Below are 22,337 nucleotides of genomic sequence, written 5' to 3'. Positions count from 1 at the left end.
CCCACAATCTGCACACACTGCAGAGAGCATTTCTGGTACTTAAAAGTCTGCCAGTTTTTTTTAAACTGTAGAATTCCATTTGTCTGCCTCTCCTAATAAATTAGCAACTTGGAATAACGGAAGGTTGGAAAGAGGGGCTAGTGCATTTGTACAATTAAATTAGACTGCGCCATCACTGGAAAATGTTTTGACTATATCTATGGTGTAGTATATGCACTATCCCTAAGAAGTTCAAGAGGAGCTGACTTAGCAATATTTACAGTCTAATGGTCCATTCATGATTGGTCTGTGTCTGTAAGAGCCATAGACTTAATAAATTTAGAGAGGAATTTTTTTTTAAGAAATAAAACAATAATAAGAAAAATAAGATTGTGATTGACCAAGAAAGGCAAAGGGATTCAGGATTTAAAGTTTGATATCAGATATTGCAAATAAGTAGTTTTGACTTAGACAAAATTAAAAGACTTGTCTTCTTTGTAACAACCTATTATTTTAAAATATTTACAATACTATTGATTGTTTTTCTTAAGACAACTGCAGTCTGTACAAGGTGTAGTATTTTTAGGGGAAAAAACCTATTTCTTCATATGTGTAAACTACAAGGTCAACCAAGCCCTGGGGGAAGCGTTTAAACGTCAGATGAGGTTAGACATAAAAGGTTATATAGTATGTGCTTTTTAATATGAATGCTTACGTAGGTTAGTCAACTACTGCAATATTGACAATCCTGTATTTACTATATACCATGTCAAGAGAGGTGATTTAGATAGAAATGTAATGGATAATGAATACATGTTGCAAACCTTTACCATACAAGAATTCTTTGATATTTTCTTTCACCAGTCTATAGAAATTATATCATGTACAAAACCCCATAAAATTTGTGCACATTACAGGAGAAAGAGGGATAACTTATTAATAAAAGTATATACTAACCAGCCACAATGACACTGTCATTACGAGCTGGACCAAATTTCAGTGTCATCTCATGTTTATGTTTATGGACAGCCAAATGATCCTCGTTGGTAAAACGCTGTGGCAAAAAGTTTTAAAGTACAGTTAAAACTTTGAATTCGACCAAAATGAATGTAATTATATGGAAAGTCATTTTCACAGCATGTAAAATCATCATAATTACTAAAATATCAGTTGATTTTCATTAAACAGATACACATCTGTTCCTGTTAATGCTGGATATAATATTCTACCATCAAGTGGTCAGAAAAATTAAAAATATATATACACACAATACTGCTAAAAAACGTCCGCAATAATTAAGTAACAACACTGAGTCAGTAAAAGTCAGCATAAAATAAAATTTTACTTTCTGATACTGTGAAGAACCCTACAGAAATCAAAAAGTCAAGATACAGTTTTGACACAAAAGTATTATAAACATTTATTGTCTTTGAGCACAGTAACCTCTGTGGTTTTTGCAATTACAGAAGAGTTGGTTTTCTGCCATAGCTAAGATTGAACATGGTTAAGGTTGAACATGGCTTTTTGTTTAAGGGTTGACCACTGTGAATGCTCTAAAATCCACATGCCTACTTGGATTGTCTTTGCTGTGCTGCATGGGCCTGTAGAATAGGGTTAATAATCCTTAAAGGGGTCATTTGAACAAAGGGAGTCCCCTCAAGACACAGTCCCTCCGCTTTTTACAAACTCTTATTTTTTTTGCACACACCTGGAATTCAGATTATTCTCATTTACTCAACATTTAATTTAGCTAGCACATGACACCTACTCAATACAATACTGAAAACGTTATTGACAGAGTTTAGATCTCCAGAATGGCTTTTGCCAAAATTGATGAGCCAAAGAGATAGAAATGCACATGTGCAGCAAGGGTGCGAGGCAGGCTGTTGTCACAATAACTAGATGGCTTCAGGAAACATGCTGTGTTCATTGTACTCATCCATTTTGAGTTCTACCTCTACCCTTGGCAGCTTTCAGAGAAGGTGCGATGTGCACATCCTTGCTCTTCGCCTGCATTCTGCAGGGTTGCTTTTGGAAGTTTTACCAAGACCAATGTTTCTGGTTTAAAATAAATATTTTAAATTGCTCTAAAATCCACATGCAGATTCGGATTTTACTTTAGAAGTACTGTCCAGGAAATTACCAGTAATTAAACAGAGAGAAGATGAAAACCCACTAGACAGAGTAACTAAATCACAAGTCAGTCTTTGTCTGTTTCCTGACGAATGGAACTGAGTGTGATCAAAAGCATAGTAAGTCAATGTGTCATTGGTCAAGATGTACCTACTACACAACTCACTCTCAGGAGCTTTGCACAATTTTTTTCAAATTCTTATTATTTTGTTGAGACACAGCTGGGGAATGTGTGTGTGGGGGAGATGTCAGAGCAGTGAAGGAATATGGGGGGAGGGGGTGGAGCAATGCAGGAATTGTGAGGTTGGGATGGGGGCTTTTCACCTTAGGGCTGTATTCTGGCACAGCTACTGAGGGACCAAACATGCCAAGGATAATTCAAACACTGGTTTTCCCCACACACTCCCCTCCCCTAGCCCTGCCCGGGCCAGGTAGTGGCAGCAGAAAGGTGGGGATAGGGGAGATGCCTCCCATTCACAGCCCCACAGCTGGGGGCTAGAAGGTGAGCTCAAGGAGCTGGGTGCTCCTGCCTCTCAGAGGGAGGTCTTAGCCCCTGTCCCTCCCACTCTGCATGTAAGCCAGGAGCTGGGGGGTTCCTGCCCTTCACAGGGAAGTCTGAATCCTTGCCTCATCATGTGTGAGCCAAGATCTGGATCCTCTGCTGAAGATGGATGTCTAGAGCCTCTTCCACATACACTAGGGCGAGATTTGGGGACTTTTTCTCCACCTACCTGCCTCTTCCTGGTTTCAGCTGATTCATGGAATCCTCAGAGCCCCCATCACTTTCCCACTTACTTATAGCCCCTCTAGGGCATGGAGTGCCAAGAAGCAGGGTGCAGCTGGTAAATGTGTGGAAAGGGCTCAAAGCAGCAGGCATATGGAGGAAATGTTGGAGGAGAGTGTCAGAGCAGTAATAAGAGAGTCTGAACAGCTTGGAGGAATATGGGGGTTGGAGCAGTGGGGGGGAGAGGCTGGAATAGTGCAAGAAAGAGTAGAGTAAAAGGGTGAGTCAGAGGAGTGCAGTAGGTGATACTGGAGTGGCTTCAGCTCTGCCCCCTCGCCCCTGCCCCCACCCCCCCAAACCTCACATCCATCAATATTAACATCAATTATGGGTATTTACATGGCCCCTATCACTGTAGTATCCAAGTGCCTCAATCTTTAATTTATTTACATTCACAACACCTCTGTGACGTAAGGAAGTGCCATCTTTCTCATTTTACAGTTAGGGAACTGAGACTCAAAGACACTAAGTGACTTGACAAAGGTCACACAGGAAGTCTATGGCGAAGCGGGGAATTGAAACTATGTCTCCCAAATCCCCAGTCCTAACCGCTGGATCATCCTTCCTCCGATAACCTCACCCCTCCCTTCAAAAAATGCCCCTCCTTCCCAACTCTACGTTAGTCCTTGCACTGTTGCTGCATCCCTTCCCCAGTTTCTCAAACTGCAGGTCCCATGCTAATGCCTGCTTCTCCGTGGACAGGAGGGCTGAGGAGAGAGAACCAAGCTGTGCCAGGCAGGCAGAGAGATGGGGAGATGATGTAAGGGCACTGAAGACACTAACATGTGGCCAGTGTATTCTGTGGCTGTAATCGCTGCCAAGGAGACAGAAGCAATGGAGGTGGAGAGCTGGGCTGTGGTACATGAGCACACTGAGAAATTATTGTTTTGTTTTTTTTAAACTCAAAGGAAATTAATTTTGCCAAAACTTCATTAAGGCAAAGTTAATGTTACCCAGTCAGGCTTTGTGCTCTTCCAAAATGTGAAGAATGGCTAAACGTAAACCTCTGAAAACTTGGAAATACAAAGTTAAGGTACATGCGACCCCTGAAATGCAACCTTAACTCTGCTCTTTTAGAGCGATTCCCCAGCATACCAATTAAATACATTCACAGCATAGATGCTACAGAACACTTGGGAACAGAGCATATGAGCACAGTAGAATAAAGTCTAGTACCTTCTCTTTTCCAAGGCAAACCTTGGGTTTACGTCAGATATAGGAAACTACCCACTTCCCCTTGGTCTACACTCAAACACTTAGTTTACTCCACACAAACCACCCCAGATTTGCAAAAATGGTACCACACTTTCATGCTTGTCCTGAGGATTTGTTCTGAGACATTACCTTCACTTATCCCTCACAAAGCCCTGGACACCGCTGTCACGTATGCCATTACACTGCTGATAATCTTCATGACAAGGTAACTGGTGCAACTCTACTGACAAACTACAAAACTCAGTGCTGAAATGAAGCATACTTGATCCCTCAAGGTATACCTGCACCTCTCTTTATATCACAGTCACATCTCTAGCAAGTTGTTCCAATTAATCCCTCCATCATTCAAAACAAGTACACCTAACACAACGAATATAGCTGAAGTCCATGCAGATAAATATTGGAAGTCAAATCTGTGGAACTTAACACGAATAATGGGACATGCTTAGTCCTTTCTCAGATCTATCTACTGTAGATTCAGAGATTTTAAGCCCAGAAAGGACCATTAGAACATAAATTCTGACTTCCAGTATGACACAGGCCAGAGAATTCCATCCAGTTACTGCTGCACTGAGCCTAATGCCTTGTATTTGACTCAACCATATTCCAGAAAATAATTCAGTCTTGATCTGAAGACATCAAAAGAATGAGAATCCTCCACTTCCATTGACAGTTTATTAACCTTTGCACTACCCTACTGCCAGCTTCAGGGAAAGTACGGTTAAGGTTGTATTGTTGGGATAGAATATATCCTCATTCCTGCACTCTGGGTTTTCAGATGTTTAAGTTAGCCTCTCTCCACATTCTGAAAGGGCACAAGACAAGTGAAAGCAAACAACTCCAGGCTAATGAAGTTTTGAGCATTTAGCTTATTTTTTTTTTTTGCAGTTAATATGGATTTTTTAAATCACTGCATTTTTAAAAATTAAATTCTTGGAGATGCTATTAACTTGAGTGCTAGTCAGGTTTTTTTTTTTTTTTTAATTAGCTAAAAGTACTTTCAAGTATTATTGTATACCTGCCCCCGAGCCCCACTCTACGTATTACTTCTTTACAAAAAATGTAAAATATCCTAACAAATCAGAGTGGAAACTGATCAACTTTACAGGGAAAATTGTTAAACAATGTAACTATTTTGCCAAATGCACAAAAAAACATATTTTCTTCTACTCCCTTTCAATGATATCAATCCTTAATGATTCTTGTAACAAGTAAAATATTCAGAAATTACATTTTTGAACTGATGTCCCTTAAATCTATTTTTATTTAAACTTGGTGAATATTTCAGTGCTCATGAAAATGAGGGATCTGTGGCACTGCTGGAGCAAGACATAGTGTGAGTTGGTTTTCCTTTTATTGTAATGCAGTAACAATCATATATTTTACCTGCTAACTGTGCATACATGCAACAACAGCATTTACCATGACGACAAAAAAACCCACAGTACTCATTGATTTCTACTACTGTATACTTAAAAAAAATGTTTGCCATTTTTTAATATAATTCACATCACATAAGTTACTTCTGAAACCTCCACACAATCGAGTTTTCTTAGTCTCTAACTCCATGGTATAGAGCCCAAAAAGCTAAGCAGAAATTACTTGAAAGAACAATGTTTCAGATTAGAATTACTCTTGATTTCTTTTAAATATAAGATACTACAGCCTCCCTGGGATAGTGCTTGGGGCATGCTATAGACTGCCAGGATCCAATCTGGATATGGACAGAGACCTCTTTAATGTTTTTAATGCAGTAAATACTAATGGGAATGGGAATTGTGTGATTGTGGGAGACTAATTTCCCAGATATAGACTGGAGGACAAGTGCTAGTAGTAACGATAAGGCTCAGATTTTCCTGGATGCAATAGCTGATGGATTCCTTCACCAAGTAGTTGCTGAACCAAAAAGAGGAGATGCCATTTTGGTTTTGGTGAGTAGTGAGGCCTCATAGAAGAAATGGTTGTAGTGGACAATCTTGGTTTGAGCGATCAAGAGTTAATTCAGTTCAAACTAAATGGAATAAACAAAAATAGATCTGTGACTAAGGTTTTTTAATTCAAAAGGGCTAACTTTAAAAAATTAAGGAAATTAATTAGGGAAGTGGATTGGACTGAAGAACTTGTAGATCTGGAGGAGGAGGCCTGGATTTATTTCAAGTCAAGGTTGCAGAAACTATCAGAAGCCTGCATTGCAAGAAAGGGGAAAAAATTCATAGACAGGAGTTGTAGACCAAGCTTCGATGAGCAAGCATCTCAAAGAGGTGATTAAGAAAAAGCAGAAAGCCTACAAGGAGTGAAAGATGGGAGGGATCTGCAAGGAAAGCTTCCTTATTGAGGTCAGAACATGTAGGGATAAAGCGAGAAAGGCCAAAAGCCATGTAGAGCTGGACCTTGCAAAGGGAATTAAAACCAATAGTAAAAGGTTCTGTAGCCATACAAATAAGAAAAAAACAAAGAAAGAAGAAGTGGGACTGCTAAACACTGAGGATGGACTGGAGGTTAAGGATAATTTAGGCATGGCCCAATATCTAAACAAATAAATACTTTGCCTCAGTCTTTAATGAGCCTAATGAGGAGCTTAGGGATAATGGTAGGATGACAAATGGGAATGAGAATATGGGGGTACATATTACCACATTCGAGGTAGAAGCCAAACTCAACCAACTTAATGGGACTAAATCGGGGGTCCAGATAACCTTCATCCAAGAATACAAAAGGAACTGGCACATGAAATTGCAAGCTCATGAACAAGAATTTTTAATGAATCTGTAAACTCAGGGGTTGTACCGTACGACTGGAGAATTGCTAACATAGTTCCTATTTTTAAGAAAGGGAAAAAAATGTGATCCGGGTAATTACAGGCCTGTTAGTTTGACCTCTGTAGTATGCAAGGTCTTAGAAAAATGTTTGAAGGAGAAAGTAGTTAAGGACATTGAGGTAAATGATAATGGGATAAAATACAACATAGTTTTACAAAAGGCAGATCATGCCAAACCAACTCTATCTCCTTCTTTGAGATGGTAATAGATTTTTTAGATAAAGGAAACACAGTAGATCTAATTTACCTCAATTACAGTAAGGCATTTGATATGGTTCCACATGGGGAATTGTTAGCTAAACTGGAAAAGATGCGGATCAATATGAAAATTGAAAGGTGGATAAGGAACTGGTTAAAGAGGAGACTACAACAGGTCATACTGGAAGGAGGTTACTAGTGGAGTTCCTCAGGGATCGGTTTTGGGACCAATCATATTTAATCTTCTTATTACTGACCTTGGCACAAAAAGTGGGAATGTGCTAATAAAGTCTGCAGATGACACGAAGCTGGGAAGTATTGCCAATACAGAGAAGGACCGGGATATCCTACAGGAAGATCTGGATGACCTTGTAAACTGGAGTAACAGTAATAGGATGAAAGTTAATAGTGAAAAGTGCAAGGTCGTGCATTCAGGGATTAATAACAAGAATTTTTATTATAAACTGGGGACACATCACTTGGAAGTAACAGAAGAAGAGAAGGACCTCAGAGTATTGGTTGATCACAGGATGACTATGAGCCACCAATGTGATATGGCTGTGAAAAAATCTAATGTGGTCTTGGGATTCATCAGGTGAGGAGGTATTTCCAGTAGTGATAAGGAGGAGTTAGTACCATTATACAAGGCACTGGTGAGACCTCATTTGGAATACTGTGTGCAGTTCAGGTCTCCCATGTTTAAGAAGGATGAATTCAAACTGGAAAAGGTACAGAGAAGGGCTACTAGGATCATCCGAGAAATAGAAAACCTGTCTTATGAAAGGTAACTCGAAGAGCTTGGCTTGTTTAGCTTAACCAAAAGAAGGCTGAGGGGAGATATGATTGCTCTCTATAAATATATCAGAGGGATCAATACCAAGGAGGGAGAGGAATTATTTAAGCTCAGTACCAATGTGGACACAAGAAATAATAGATATAAACTGGCCATCAGAAAATGGAGGCAAAAGACATATCTGGCTTCAAGACTAAGCTTGATAAGTTTATGGAAGGGATGGTATGATGGGATAGCCTAATTATGGCAATTAATTGATCTTTGACTATTAGCAGAAAATATGCCCAATGGCCTGTGAAGAGACACTAGATAGGGTGCGATCTTAGTTACTACAGAGAATTATTTCCTGGGTGTCTGGCTGGTGAGTCTTACCCACATGCTCAGAGTTTAGCTGATGGCCACATTTGGGGTTGAGAAGGAATTTTCCTCCAGGGTAGATTGGCAGAAGCCCTGGGGGGTTTTCGCCTTCCTCTGCAGCGGGGGGCATGGGTCACTTGCTGGAGGATTCTCTGCACCCTGAAGCCTTTAAACCACAAGTTGAAGGCTTCAATAGCTCAGCCATAGGTCAGGGGTTTGTTACAGGAGTGGGTGGGTGAGATTCTGTGGCCTGTGTTGTGCAGGAGGTCAGACTAGAAGATCATAATGGTCCCTTCTGACCCTAAAGTCTATGAGTCTATAAGCCATAACATTCTTTCAAAAATAAAAGTATGCTGAACTCTTGAATGTAGTACACTAAAATTCCCTTTTAAAAAAATCAAAGAACATTCACCTCCTTGAATCTTTCAATTATAAACATTACAATCAGAAATTAAATACACAATTCAATGTTAAAATGATGATCAGTCTCTCACAAACTGACAAGAAATCTAACTCAGAGTCAATGTTACCACTCAGGACTTAGACACTGCCAGACAAATGGGACTGTATAAGACTAAGAACAAATCCTAGAGTTGTATTAAAATAAATCTTGTTGCTTCTGTAAAGCAACATTGTGCAAAAAACAAACAAAAAAAACCCCACACCAACCAAACACCACTATCTGCAAGAATGCAATGACTTTTCCTTACAGAATAAGTATAAATTGAGCAGTTATTAGTACATAGGAAGAAACACAGAAGACAAGCCTAAAGGAAAATGGCTTATTAGCTTCATTATTATTTAACACACTGGAAAATTACACTCATCTACATATGGAAAACCCCTACAGCTATGGGCAGCTACATTTTCTGACCATAGATTACATACCTATGATGATGATTATGTAGGTAACAATTGAAAGGTCTTCAGTCTGCTCAGGAGGACCTAACCACAGGCTGCCCAAATGTGATGTGTAATATTAACTTTCACTCTATTATGAGAGTTGTGTCCATCTAACTATTAAGCCCTAGTTGCTCCTTTAAGTTAGTGTGTCCTTCATTTCGTGGTATAGGCTACCACTCCCACTACAAACTGACCCAGGTTGAGAGATTCACATCCTGGCACCTTCCCCTGAAGTCTACATGTCTTCCTCATTACACCCTGCAGGAAGGACCACTTGCAAGTTCGCAGTGGATACTGACAAAATTGTGAGCAGATAAAATAGAAATGAATATCTGATCACTGTTTGCATCAAGAAAATCTCACATATTACCTAAAACCATAGAAGCTGGACCATACCAGTATGGAAGGGAAGAACAACAAGATTAATAATCTAGAACAAAATATAGTACCCCTTTTCCAATCCTCATGTGAGTTGAGAAGGCGTGAAGGCCTCACATTATAAGAATATAAGAAAGGCCATACTAGGTCAAAACAATGGTCCACTTAGCCCAGTATTCTGTCCGCTGATAGTGGACAGTGCCAGAAGCTTCAGAGGGGATGAACAGAACAGGGAAATTATCAAAAGGTTCATCTTCTGTCATCCATTCCCAGCTTCTGGCAGTTAGAGCCTTAGGGACACCCACAGCATGGGTTTGCATCCCTGACCATCTGGGCTAATAGTCATTGATGAATCCATCCATCATGAACTTGTCTAATTCTCTTTTGAACCCACTTATACTTTTGGCCTTCAAATTCACAGGCAATGACTTCCACAGGTTGACTGGGCTTTGTGTGAAGATGACGTATTTCTTTATGTTTGTTTTAAACCTGCTGCCTACTAATTTCATCGGGTGATCCCCAGTTCTCGTGTTATGTGAAGGGATAAATAACACTTCCTTATTTGCTTTCTCCACCATATCCCCCCTTAGTTGTCTCTTTTCTAAGCTGAACTGTCCCAGTCTTTTTAATCTTTCCTCATATGGAAGCTGTTCCATACTCCTGATCATTTTTGTTGCCCTTCTCTGCACTTTTTCCAATTCTAATACAGCTTTTTTCAGATGGGGTGACCAAAACTACACACAGTATTCAAGATGTGGGCGTACCATGGATTTATAGAGGAATGTTATCATATTTTCTGTCTTATTATCTATCATTTTCCTAGTGGTTACTAACATTCTATTAGCTTTTTTGACTGCCACTGAACACTAGGCAGATGCTTCCAGAGATCTATCATCGGATAATTACAAGATCTCTTTCTTGAGTGGTAATAGCTAATTTTGAACACATCATTATATATGTATAAGTGGGATTATGTTTTACAATGTGCATAACTTTGCATTTATCAACACTGAATTTCATTTGCTCTTTCCTGGCCCAATCACACTGTTTTGAGAGATCCCTTTGTAAGTCCAAAGCAGGCTGTTTTGGACTTAAACTATCTTGAGTAATTTTTGTATTGTCTGCAAATTTTGCAACCTCACTGTTCACCCATTTTTTCCATATCATTTATGAGTTATATTGAACAGCATTGGTTCCAGCACTTAGCCTTGCGGGACCTCCCTATTTACCTCTCCCCTCTGTGAAAACTGACCATTTATTCTTATTTTGTCTCCTATCTTTTTACCCATTACTCATCCTTGAGAGGACTTTCCCCCTTGTCCCATGACTGCTTACTTCGCATAAGGAGCCTTTGGTGAGGGACCTTGTCAAAGGCTTTCTGAAAGTCCAAGTACACTATACTGAGCAGATCACTCTTGTCCACATGTTTGGTGACACCCTCAAAGAATTCTAATAGGGTTAGTGAGGTACGATTTCCCTTTTACAAAAGCTGTGCTGACCCTTCCCCAAAATAGTGTGTTCATCTATGTGTCTGATAATTCTGTTCTTTACTATAGTTTCAACCAGTTTGCCTGGTTCTGAAGTTCGGCTTACCGGCCGTAATTGCCAGTATTGCCTCTGGGCCTTTTTTAAAAAAAGTTACGCTTCCGCTCAAAATGGCAGGGAAATTTGGAAATGCACAAGACCAGAATGGGATTTCAGTTCTCTGTACAGCCCATTTGTAAGGGATTTTCTCTAAAGCTGGCCAATCAATGGGAAGGCCTCCTTCCTGGAGCATGGTAGAATCAGTAGGCTAGTACTGGATTATAATAATGGGGAAAATTGAGATGTTTACTGAAACTTAAAGTATGCCCCCAGGCTTCACTATACAAGCACACTGCTATCATTTAACCTCTACAGATTTCATGAATACTGGAGCTGTATTACACTTGGTATTGCACTTGTTTTTCTGCTAATTCCTTCTAGAGAGTTAAGAATGTGATTACTATTACGCAAATTAATGCATTATTTGTTTCCATTTAGAAAATTACAAATGCAGAATTAAAACAAAGTGTGTTTTCTGACAGAGATATGACAATTGTGGGGCTCTTTTGTTTTTATTTTTTAAAGAACCTATCCTTCTGTGGACAGTGTTTTTGCAATTTTTTAAAAATTACTAAGAATTCTTGCTGTCACCTGCTTTACAAAATAATTACAGCATGCAGTTACTTTCCAACATCTGTCATTAAGAAATATTTCTACTCTTCAATCTAACATAAAATACATTTACCTGTGTTTGTCTACTTGACCAACATTAATAGATTCAAAGCATCCTATTACCTGGCCACATCCAGGGGCAGTGCATAAAAAGGGTTTGTCATCACTCATATTCCACAGGTCTTTGTATTACCTAGGTTGAAATGATAAAAACAGGAAAAACAAAAACAAAAAAGACATCTCAAAATATTTCAAAGTAATTGCAACAAATTACCAATACATCAACCTCCAAAGCCCAGGCTGAAAGAATTATTAAAGATTTTAGTATTCCATTAGCAAGAACCACCCTGCCTCTCTTCTGATTGCAGTGAACTAAGTATTTGATAATACAGTTGCACACACAAAATGGGAAATGACTGCTTAGGAAGGAGTACTGTGGAAAGGGATCTTGAGGTCACAGTGGATCACAAACTAAATGAGAGTCAACAGTGGAAAACTGTTACAAAAAAAGCAAAATTCATTCTGGGATGTACTAGCAGGAGTGTTATAAGCAAAACACGAGAAGTAATTCTTCCATTCTACTCTGTGCTGATTAGGCCTCAGATGGAGTATTTTGTACAGTTTTGGGCACCACATTTCAAGAAAGATGTGGACAAACTGGAGAAAGTCCAGAGAAGAGCAACACAAATGATTAATGGTCTAGAAAACACAACCTCTGAGGGAAGACTGAAAAAACTGGATTTGTTTAGCCTGGAGAAGAAGACAGAGAGGGGGTAGGATAACAGTTTTCAAGTACATAAAAGGCTGTTAAAAGAGGAGGACAGTAAATTGTTCTCATTAATCTCTGAGGATAGGACAAGAAGCAATGAGCTTAAAATTGCAGCAAGGGCAGTTTAGATTGGACATTAGGAAAATCTTCCTGTCAGGGTAGTTAGGCACTGGAATAAATTGCCTAGCGAGGTTTGGGATCTCAGTCACTGGAGATTTTTAAGAGCAAGTTAGACAAACACCTGTCATAGATGGCCTAGATAATGCTTAGTGCTGCCTTGAGTGCAGAGGAGTGGACTAGATGACTTCTCAAGGTCCCTCCCAGTCCTATGATTCTATGATAATCAATGGAGTAATAGTTCAACACATATGGCTTTGAGGGTATGTTTTCCAAGTCCCATGAGGTAGATACACAAATCCAAATAGGTATACACAGCAGATTTTGAATATGCATCTCTGTTTGAAAGACAAATAAAAAAACGGTATACTGTATGCGTAACCTGTGAAGCACATTCTACAAGGTAACACTTACGTAGTTTTTATAACTGGAATAAAAATATATTGCAAATGCCTGGTTTTTACAATACAAAAAAAAAAAAAAAAGCACAGCATATAACATCCAAAGAAACAAGTGCACAGCACCAATAAGCCAGGGAAAACAACTAATTCCCTGAATTTCTCATGATCTACCTTTAAAGCCAAGTCAGTGTATTCGGGATGCCTATGCACATCTCCACAGCAGAGATTATTTTTATAAATGTTATTTTTTAAAAAAAGACTACATTTCAGTACCACTTCAGAAATACTACAATAAAATAAATAATAATAATGATAATATTTACCTAAAGACTTTTCATATGTATAAGAAGTCAGCAGAACATCAAAATGTTACTTTACTTAGCAACGCTCTAAACAGACACACACACACACGTCTATACCTGGCAGATTCACATGTAAGCCAAATTTCATAAGGTGGGCAGTTTAATCACATTCTCCTTTTCATGGCAATGAACTGTAATTAAAGAAAACAATTATTGTGCATGCTAAACAAACAAAATGCAGTTATTCCCTTGTAATGTGTCTGGATAAGTTATATAATACCATTCATTACCCTGGATCAGGTTCAGATTGCATTGAATTCTTGCTATTTATGCATATATTGAATTTGAGTTTCTCTCTCCATAAATACAGTCTTCCTTCTCAAAACTACTATTTTTCAATTTAATACAGTTTCATGCAAGCATGAGTGATGCAGTTATATTGACCTAACTCCTGGTGTAGCCAGCACTATGTTGATGGGAAGGCTTCTCCCTTCGACGTAGCTACCCCCTCTTGGGGAAATGGAGTACCTATGTCAACAGGAAACGCTCTCCTGTCAGCACAGGTAGCTTCTTCACTAAGTGCTATAGCTGCTACAGTTCTCTAAGTTTAGACAAGCCCTCAGTTTCCTTAAGAGCCTTTGGTGAGGGACCTTGTCAAAGGCTTTCTAATATTCCACGCACCCCTTATCCACATGCCTGTTCACTCCTGAAAAGAATTCTGATAGATTGGCAAGGCATGACTTCCTTTTGCAAAAGCCGAAGTAACTCTTCTCCAACAAACCATGTTTATCTGTATCTAACAATTCTATTCTTTACTATAGTTTCTACCAATTTGCCCAGTACTAAAGTTAGGCTTACCAGACTGTAATTGCCAGGATCTCCTCTAGAGCCCTTTTTAAGAACTGTTGTTACATTAGCTACCTTCCTCTGGTACAGAGGCCGATGTCAGTGATAGGCTACATACCACAGTTAATAGTTCTGCAATTTCCTATTTATGTTCCTTCAGAATTCTTGTGTGAATACCATCTGGTCCTGGCAACCTATTATTGTTTAATTTATCAATTTATTCTAAAATCTCTTCTATTGACACATCAATTTGGGACAATACTTCAGAGCTGTCATCCAAAAAGAACAGTGCTGTTGTGGGTATTTTGTACATCCTCTGTAGCGAAGACCAATGCAAAGAATTCATTTAGTTTCTTTGCTATTGCCTTGTCTTACCTGACTGCTTCTCTAACACGAGTTTCACTACTGTCTATATTTACATGAAGATAGTATATAAAAAGAGAAACCACAATTCTTTACTTAATCTAAAATCTCGAAGAGGTGGGAAAAAATCCAGAACAAAAATAGAGGAACACTACTGAGAAGAAAAACAAAAACAAAATTCAGACTTTTTCTAATGAAATTTCTCTTATCTGGATCCCTGCAAGTATCATACCAGCAAAGAAGAGTAAGACCTACTTATAAAGATAAGTCTGATTTGGTTAATCTGAGATACAGAGACAGATTATTATTATTATTATTTTTTAAACATGTAATGAGGAAGCCAGAAGCAAAGAGAAGGATGGTGAAAGAAAATGCAATTTTATTTCTTCAGACCAGCAGATTAAAACAAACAAAAAAACCCAAAAAACATCCATAGACCAGTTTGTTGAACTGGTTCCAGGTAACCAAGAACAGTAAAGGTACTGGATAGTATTTGTGGATACAAGAGGTCATTACAAGGCCACCCCATTTTAACATTCAGAGATAGACGATAAGGAAATGAAGCAACCCAACTGCTTGATGAACTAAGAAATGACACATACTCCCAGCCCATAGGTTTATTTAACCCCCATAGAAATAGATTCAGAAGTTTAAGAAAATACCATTGAAAAAAGTATCTTTAGACAGCTCCAGTGAATGGTAGTTTCAACTACTGCTTTGCTAGATGAAGTATGCAATGGCAGCTTTATTAACAAAATGTGCTATGCACAGATCAAATCTGCTTCGTCAGCGTCCAAACTGTTGGAGGAGGTCATGAGAGCTTTGGAAATGCCTAAATTTTCACTGGATGTGAATTCTCTCTAGTACATCAGTAACCATTAGACATGAGACAGTTCAACTGTTCTCAGACAGATCCATTAAACTGGTCTTCATCACTGATGTATGTCATTGATATCCACTGCTGACAGACTTGTTCCAAAAGGATAGAAATCCCACTCTCCTTTACTAAATTTGTCATCTCACAACCACTGGATAGATCTTTTGGCTACTATACACATAATAAAGGAGAGCTAGTGACACTAGCTACAAGCACTTAACTGAAGCAGCAGCAAAGATATAGTGCAAGAGGTTCTAAGGTGTTGATTCTATTACATCCACATTCAACAGTAAAGGACTTTGACTACCACAGATCAGGAACAAAGAGGAGATTATTCCAAGAAGAGACACTTAAGAATCTCTGACTTTGGCTGCTGAGGGAAAGGTTGACATATCAGAGTGTGAATGCCAAGACAAACCACGGACTGAAATTGTTCTGCTATTCCCTTCAAAGAGTTCATTACCTGTCCCAGGTTTTCGAAGGCATTCAGTATATGTTGAACTGTTAAGCAGGCTGTTGATATGTACTATCATCATCATTTTTGTAAAGATTTACAGCAACACAGGCAAGGGCCACAGCACAAAAATGAATTAGTCTAAACTCCAGGCTACACTATAGATAGCATAGCTAAGAGGATATTGGAATAAGTAGTCATCTTGAATTTCCATGGATGCTTGAAAGTCTTCCCAGAGAGAATATCATCCCAGCTCTGCTGTACTCCATTCTGAATTTTTTTTTCTTGGTTTAGTTTCAAATCTAACATAGGTTAGTCTCAGTTAGGCCTTGACGTTAATTAACCAAACGCTGCTGGATCTCTCTCCGAGGGGTACTGGTGGACAACTCCTATATTGGAGATTGTTGAAGCAGCTCTGTAGCCTTTAGGATTCCCAAAAGTCTGAAGACAATCATAATAAAGAATTAGAAGGGGCACAACTGCCTCTATCTGTCCACCGTGACAGTATACCTCGTTGTTGATCTTCAAAGGGGCAAGCTAACTCCATGCCAGATGAAATAGTACAGTATCAGAGTGCCTCTAGCAGATCTAGCTTGCTCCAAATACAGTAGAACCTGAATGTTACAGATACCTCAGGAATGGAGGCTGTCCGTAACGCCGAAATTTTTGTAACTCAAAGTGCAGTTTGGGCTCCAGAACCAGCAGCTGAGTTTGCAAGCTTGTCCCTATCCCTGCAGGGGTTTGTGTGGGTGTGTATAGCATGACCCCCCCTCAGCTGGGGGAGGGAGGGTAAAAAACAGTACATCCCCTACTGGTGGGGGAGGGGTGGAGGAGTGAAAGAGGTGCAGACTCCAGCACTGCTCCTGCTCTGCTGGCTGGCTCCAGCTGCCTTGGGCTGGCAGCCCCAGTGTCTTGCTGTAAGTGACTGCCCCATGTGTAAGCACAGTACAGTGTTTGTTTTTTAGGGGGGTGTCTGCTACTGCCTGATTGGTTACTCCCGAATTCCGGTTTCACTTGGTGTCCAGTTGAGCAGTCAGTCTGTAACTCTGGTACTCGTATCTTTGAGGTTCTACTGTAAGCCTTTCTTCTATTTCAGGATTTGAAATATCAAAAGCTTTGCTATCTGCCTATTCTCCCTTTTAGTACAGGATTAGGACAATATAAAATAGCATATAGAGTGATTATCTGATTTAAATCTATAGGGCTGAGAGGGAAATAATCCTTTATTTTTTATATTTAATTTCTGATCAAAAGTGAATCCTTTTGAAACAAGGAGTTGAACTGAAATAAAAAAAGATTCAGAAAACTTTTTTTTGAGTGAACTAGAACTGACCCCCGACTGAAAACCTCTGAATCATACTGACCCCAAACGGGAATCAAACACAAAAAAAACAAAAACCAGTTCAAAGTAACAGGTTTAATCATCAGGTGGTGGGGAGTGTCTTCTCAGGATGCACCAACCTTACAGAGAGAGGAGCACAGACTACACTTCCCAAGAAGCAACCAGAAATGAGAGGAGAAGGAAGAGAGCGAGAAAAGTATTCTGGAAATGGTAGTTCTCTATTAATTATGCCCAGGAAGAGGACTCTCCATGGAAGAGAACACCTCCCTCCCCTCATCATCATCTCCTCCTGCTTGCTGGTGAGTGCTAGAGGCCAATAACTCAGGCTTCAGACATGGTGGGTGAGGCAGGAGGAGTGTGGAACACAGGACCTTTGTTTTGACTTGCGAATGTAAGGCTCCACTGTTCTTCCACGCTGTTCCTGGCTTTGTTTCCCTGGCACTGAAGTTCCTTCCTGCTGCCACTCCAACAGTCACCCTGCATAGATTCAGTTATTGTGTTATGCTATGGGAGACTACTTGATGGAGGGACTCTGAGGGGCCTGAAAGGAGGAAGGAAGGGAAGGGAGTTCTAGCTGAAAGGGGAGAGGTGCTGCATCAGTTCTTCTGACTAATAACAACTCATCATCACCTCACCTCCCTGGCTAGGCCTAGAACTTCTCCCCTCTGTCCACTATGTCAGGGAGGTTGGTTTGGTTTTTTTCAGAACAGAATTATTTCATATTACTTGATTGTAATGGTTGCAGTTCCCTGGTGGTGAATTTTTTATTGTTTAATAGGCCTGCTGCTTTCCTGTGCTACTTTTTTTTTTTGCATTCCTGATTTCGAAATTAATTACTCAATAACTATCTTTCTTTTTTAATCTTACAAGAATGTTGGAATGTTTTGAGTTGCATTAAGTCTTTGAGGTGATTGGCTTAACTGCACAGAGCCAACTAAATACAGTACATTGCTCTGGCCATACTGCTGGCTCAACTGCTAATCACTTCCAGCTCCATCTGAGGCTGCTCCTACCTAGTCCCTCAGGTATGTCTTTGATAACAAGGGATATTGGTATTATGTAACTTGCGATTTATCCTAACCCAACAACCCAGATCACAGTTTGAAAACGTGATACATTTCTGCATACAAAACATTTTGAATGAAATTCCGTTGAGAAAGTTCCTGAAGAATACAACAATAAATATTCCTTTTCTAAGAGTTACAATGCAAGCATAAGAGTGTGTGTGACAATCTGCACGAAATTATCTGAACCAGTTCAAAATTTTCCTGTTAGTGTCTGAACCAGAGAGTTAGGAAACATTGCTAAACCCGAACTGAACCAAAATTTAAATGGTTCGACTCTCTGCTTTGAAAGGAAAAGAAATAAGTTTTTATTGAAGTGAACTATTTACTGGACAAAGGTCAAAGCTAATCTGGCCTCTGTTAACATTATTTTATTGTAGGACACAGCATAAGGTAGTTTTATGAGTGATAGACATCTGAAAAATTGTATTTTGACAAGCTTTGCAATCTTTAAACTTAAATATAAGAATCTGACCAGCTTTGGTCAGAAAGAAGCCTCTGAAAAATCATTATTTGCACATGTGCCATAGAAGCTTGCTAGAGCTTGGCAGCTAAATTCTCCAAATAGTCCATCTGTACTAAGCAAACTCCACCCCTACACAGCTCCTGTTTTCAACTGCACTGAACATGCTCCAGGGGGCTGAGCAGGCCATTCCCTGCAATTGCTTTTCCCAGCTGCCAGGGGCCAGAACAGGGGCCGGAACACAAAGAGACAGATTGTCCCTCTTGCAATCTCAATGGTCCCCTGCTGTTGCCCAGCATAGGCACCATGGAGAAGAAGAAAGCAACAAGACTCAAATGCAAGAGTTAGAAATAGGAGTATGATGTAAAGAAAACCACAAGAACACATACCGATCCTGACCCTGGAATAGAATGCAGGATTATTGAATCTCAACATTCCTCTGCTAGCTAGGAAAAATCTTTGAAACCCACTCAAAGTGTGTCTCAATCCTATCTAGTGACTGCTCCAAAGAGAATCACAGCATACTACTATGATTGCTACCAGTTACTTTGTTAGCTCTAGTGGTAGCAGTCTCTGATGAGGAGGTAAAGTTTCCAATCCTTTAGACCACCCATCTGGCTCAACAATTAAATTTCTGTGTTTTCAATTTGCCCTCCCCCCCTTTTCTAAAAATGAAAATACCTGCAAATCAAGCCCCTAATGTTAAGTTAGACACCAAACAATGAGGAACAAACAAGTAATGACCACCTGTGAAAAATCTGGCTTATGAGACTTGCTGTACATCACATAGGAATCCTGTGGCAGTAGCAGCGATAGAATCCAATCCCAGAGTAGCGTTCAGCTGCCTTAACCACAAATTCATTCCTTCTCTTCCTGCAGTTCCCTGCTTCATTCACTACACCAGGGGTCGGCAACCTTTCAGAAGTGGTGTGCTGAATCTTCGTTTATTCACTCTAATTTAAGATTTCGTGTGCCAGTTATACATTTTAATGTTTTAGAAGGTCTCTTTCAATAAGTCTATAATACATAACTAAACTATTGTTGTATGTAAAGTAAATAAGGTTTTTAAAATGTTTAAGAAGCTTCATTTAAAATTAAATTAAAATGCAGAGCCCCCCAGACCGGTGGCCAAGACCCGGACAGTGTGAGTGCCACTGAAAATCAGCTCATGTGCCGCCTTCGGCGCACATGCCATAGGTTGCCTATCCCTGCACTACACTCTTTCCAACTTACACAACAAATGAGGTAGGGATCCTACAAACAATAACCTCATTCACTCCATAACCCTGATCATCTCCAGAGCACCAGACATCCTGTACTTTAAATAATGCTGAGGGTCTGTGGGAAAAAAAATGTGATCATACAGTTGAAGACTGTATGATAATCTTCTTAGCATATGCTCAATATGTTTCAGGATTCATCACTGAATTTGATCCACTGGTGTTATTATAATGAATATGCACAAGGGGGCTGAATTAAGGTTGCACAATCAATCTTAGTTCTGGCATTTCCTAAACTTCTGAGTGTTTGACAGTGCAACCTTAAAGTTCTCTGAATGTAATTTTTAAAAAAATGTAATTGAACATTTGTATTACAGTAATGCCCAAAGGCCTGTACTAGGATTTTGTCCCCTAATGCTAGCAGCACAAAAACACATAGTAATGCTCACTGCTCCAAGGAGTTCATTATCTAAGATTATAAGAATGGAAGCAGAGAAAGAAAGAGAGGGTTTAAGTGCAGCCATTTAAGTGTCACAGACAGAGCAACTGTTCTGTTAAGTCTTAGCCTAATATCGCAAGACCTGTATAAGCAAGGCTCACTTCAGAAGCGAGTGGAAAACAGCAGAATAGTCAGTGTGACCTAGCCTTGAGATAATGATACATGAAAAGAGAAAGTGAGAAAATACTGGAATACATAGCAAATAGCCTAAATAAAATGCAGATTTTTTAATTAATGCATGTCACAAAGAGGTATAAATACTTGTGTGATTTCGTGTGTACTTTGGAGAAACTGAGGCAGAGATGCTCTCTGTCAGCTATGTTCTTCCCTTGCAATTGCATGTCCTGAATAAAGCTGTCTCTGATTTTGTTGCTTCCAACCTGAGAGTGGAGTTCGTTTCTTCCACATAAGTGGGATATGACGGGTAAAGGGAGAGGGACACAGATATCAAATATATACAATTTTGATATACATACATATATTTGCAGATTTTTTTATTGTACAGTAAGTGCCAACTATTCTTATCTGCCATTCAACGGAGTCATAATTAATAACTGATATAAGTGTCAGGGCAGAGTTGGGACTTGACGAGAAATCTGTGGCCTTATGGGATCAGCTCAAAGAATAGGTTTCACATGTAAGAGGCAGCATGGAAAGAGGTGCAGAGGCATATATCCATATATAAGAAGGTGACAAATGGCTAAAGACGACTAGCATAGTTAACAGAACAGAGAAGCTGTGTTTAATGTGATGAGACACAAACGAAAGCACATAGCTAGGGCAGAATTCTGAAGGTTCTGGAAGGTGAGGACAAGAAGCTTGACTTTGATGCAGTGAAACAGGAGGAGGATAATGGACCCAGGAAGATGATCTTAGAAGCTGCATTTTGTATCCTTTGGAATCATATGCCCCTTTCAGCCATGTTACCCTAAGGCATTTGGTTTATGTAGTTCTACCTGTCTGTCTACTGGTATGTTGTATTGCATCATCCCTGGCCTTCATGTATGCTTTGATGTAAGTCCTACATGGGGAGAGATGTATGGAAGCAACATCGGTGACCTTCAGATACCAAAATAATCTGTTTAAGATACAACAAATGGAAATGGGAAAAAGGAAGTTGTTTCCTTGATAGGTACTTGTGAGACAGCCCTGTGAACCTTGTATTATTTATACAGGATAGAAGTAAACTAAAGAATCCAGTCAATGTTAGGCAGCCAGAGCAGGTGACCTTGATCAATGCCACCTGCATAATGATTTCCCAAAAATTAGACTGGCTCTTAGTTAGATATTGATTGGGCTTATAAGAAAGAGATTTCCACACTTGTCCTCCTGTTTCTCGGACCACAGCCACATCTTTAAATAGATGTATAGTAAAGTATTGTAACTAAGAGAATAACAGTTTAAAAGTAGTATTTACCTATCTGTCAATTACTTTACCCATACTTTGCTCCCTAAAGAATTCAACATAATTTAGCATGAGACTCAGGCCCTATCCACAATGGCAGTTCAGAATAACATGGCTTGTCTGATTGGTATGGAAAGGCATAATAGTGTAAGCATTTAAAAAACATTTCTCTAGATTTTTTCACCTTTTGAATCTAGAAAATTTTTTAAAGCTTATACAGAATCCACACTGGCCAAGCAAACTGTTTTAAACTTGTTTCTCTGATAGATTTTCATTACCAATATAGGTGGCACTTTAAACAGAGTCTGAAGGGCAATAGTGCATCTCATCTACAAGAAATGCTCAAATGATTAATGATTTACAACATACAGAACTTATAGCAATGATAGTTGATATAGTCTGTGTCTTCCCGGCCCTTTTAACTACAGGGCAAATTTTAGTTTATCAAATGAACAAGCTCC

General features: G+C 39.3%; 1 protein-coding gene across 2 annotated transcripts in view; it reads right to left on the bottom strand.

Annotated features, from left to right (window-relative positions):
* Window positions 1–22,337, bottom strand: part of ATF2 (activating transcription factor 2) — a 93,488-nt gene that overhangs the window by 63,955 nt on the left and 7,196 nt on the right. For both annotated transcript variants that reach the window (XM_050969028.1, XM_050969029.1), the window contains exons 3-5: window positions 13,461–13,534; window positions 11,878–11,947; window positions 937–1,033 (exon numbers count right to left, since the gene is read on the bottom strand). In XM_050969028.1, the coding sequence (XP_050824985.1) occupies window positions 937–1,033; window positions 11,878–11,925 (145 nt within the window). In that variant the 5' untranslated portion in view covers window positions 11,926–11,947; window positions 13,461–13,534. The remainder of the gene's footprint in view (window positions 1–936; window positions 1,034–11,877; window positions 11,948–13,460; window positions 13,535–22,337) is intronic.

This window comes from Gopherus flavomarginatus, chromosome 10 (genome assembly GCF_025201925.1).
Source record: "Gopherus flavomarginatus isolate rGopFla2 chromosome 10, rGopFla2.mat.asm, whole genome shotgun sequence".
Classification (NCBI taxonomy): domain Eukaryota; kingdom Metazoa; phylum Chordata; order Testudines; family Testudinidae; genus Gopherus; species Gopherus flavomarginatus.
Note: the sequence above shows the minus strand (reverse complement) of the source record. Positions and strands in the feature narration are given on the sequence as shown.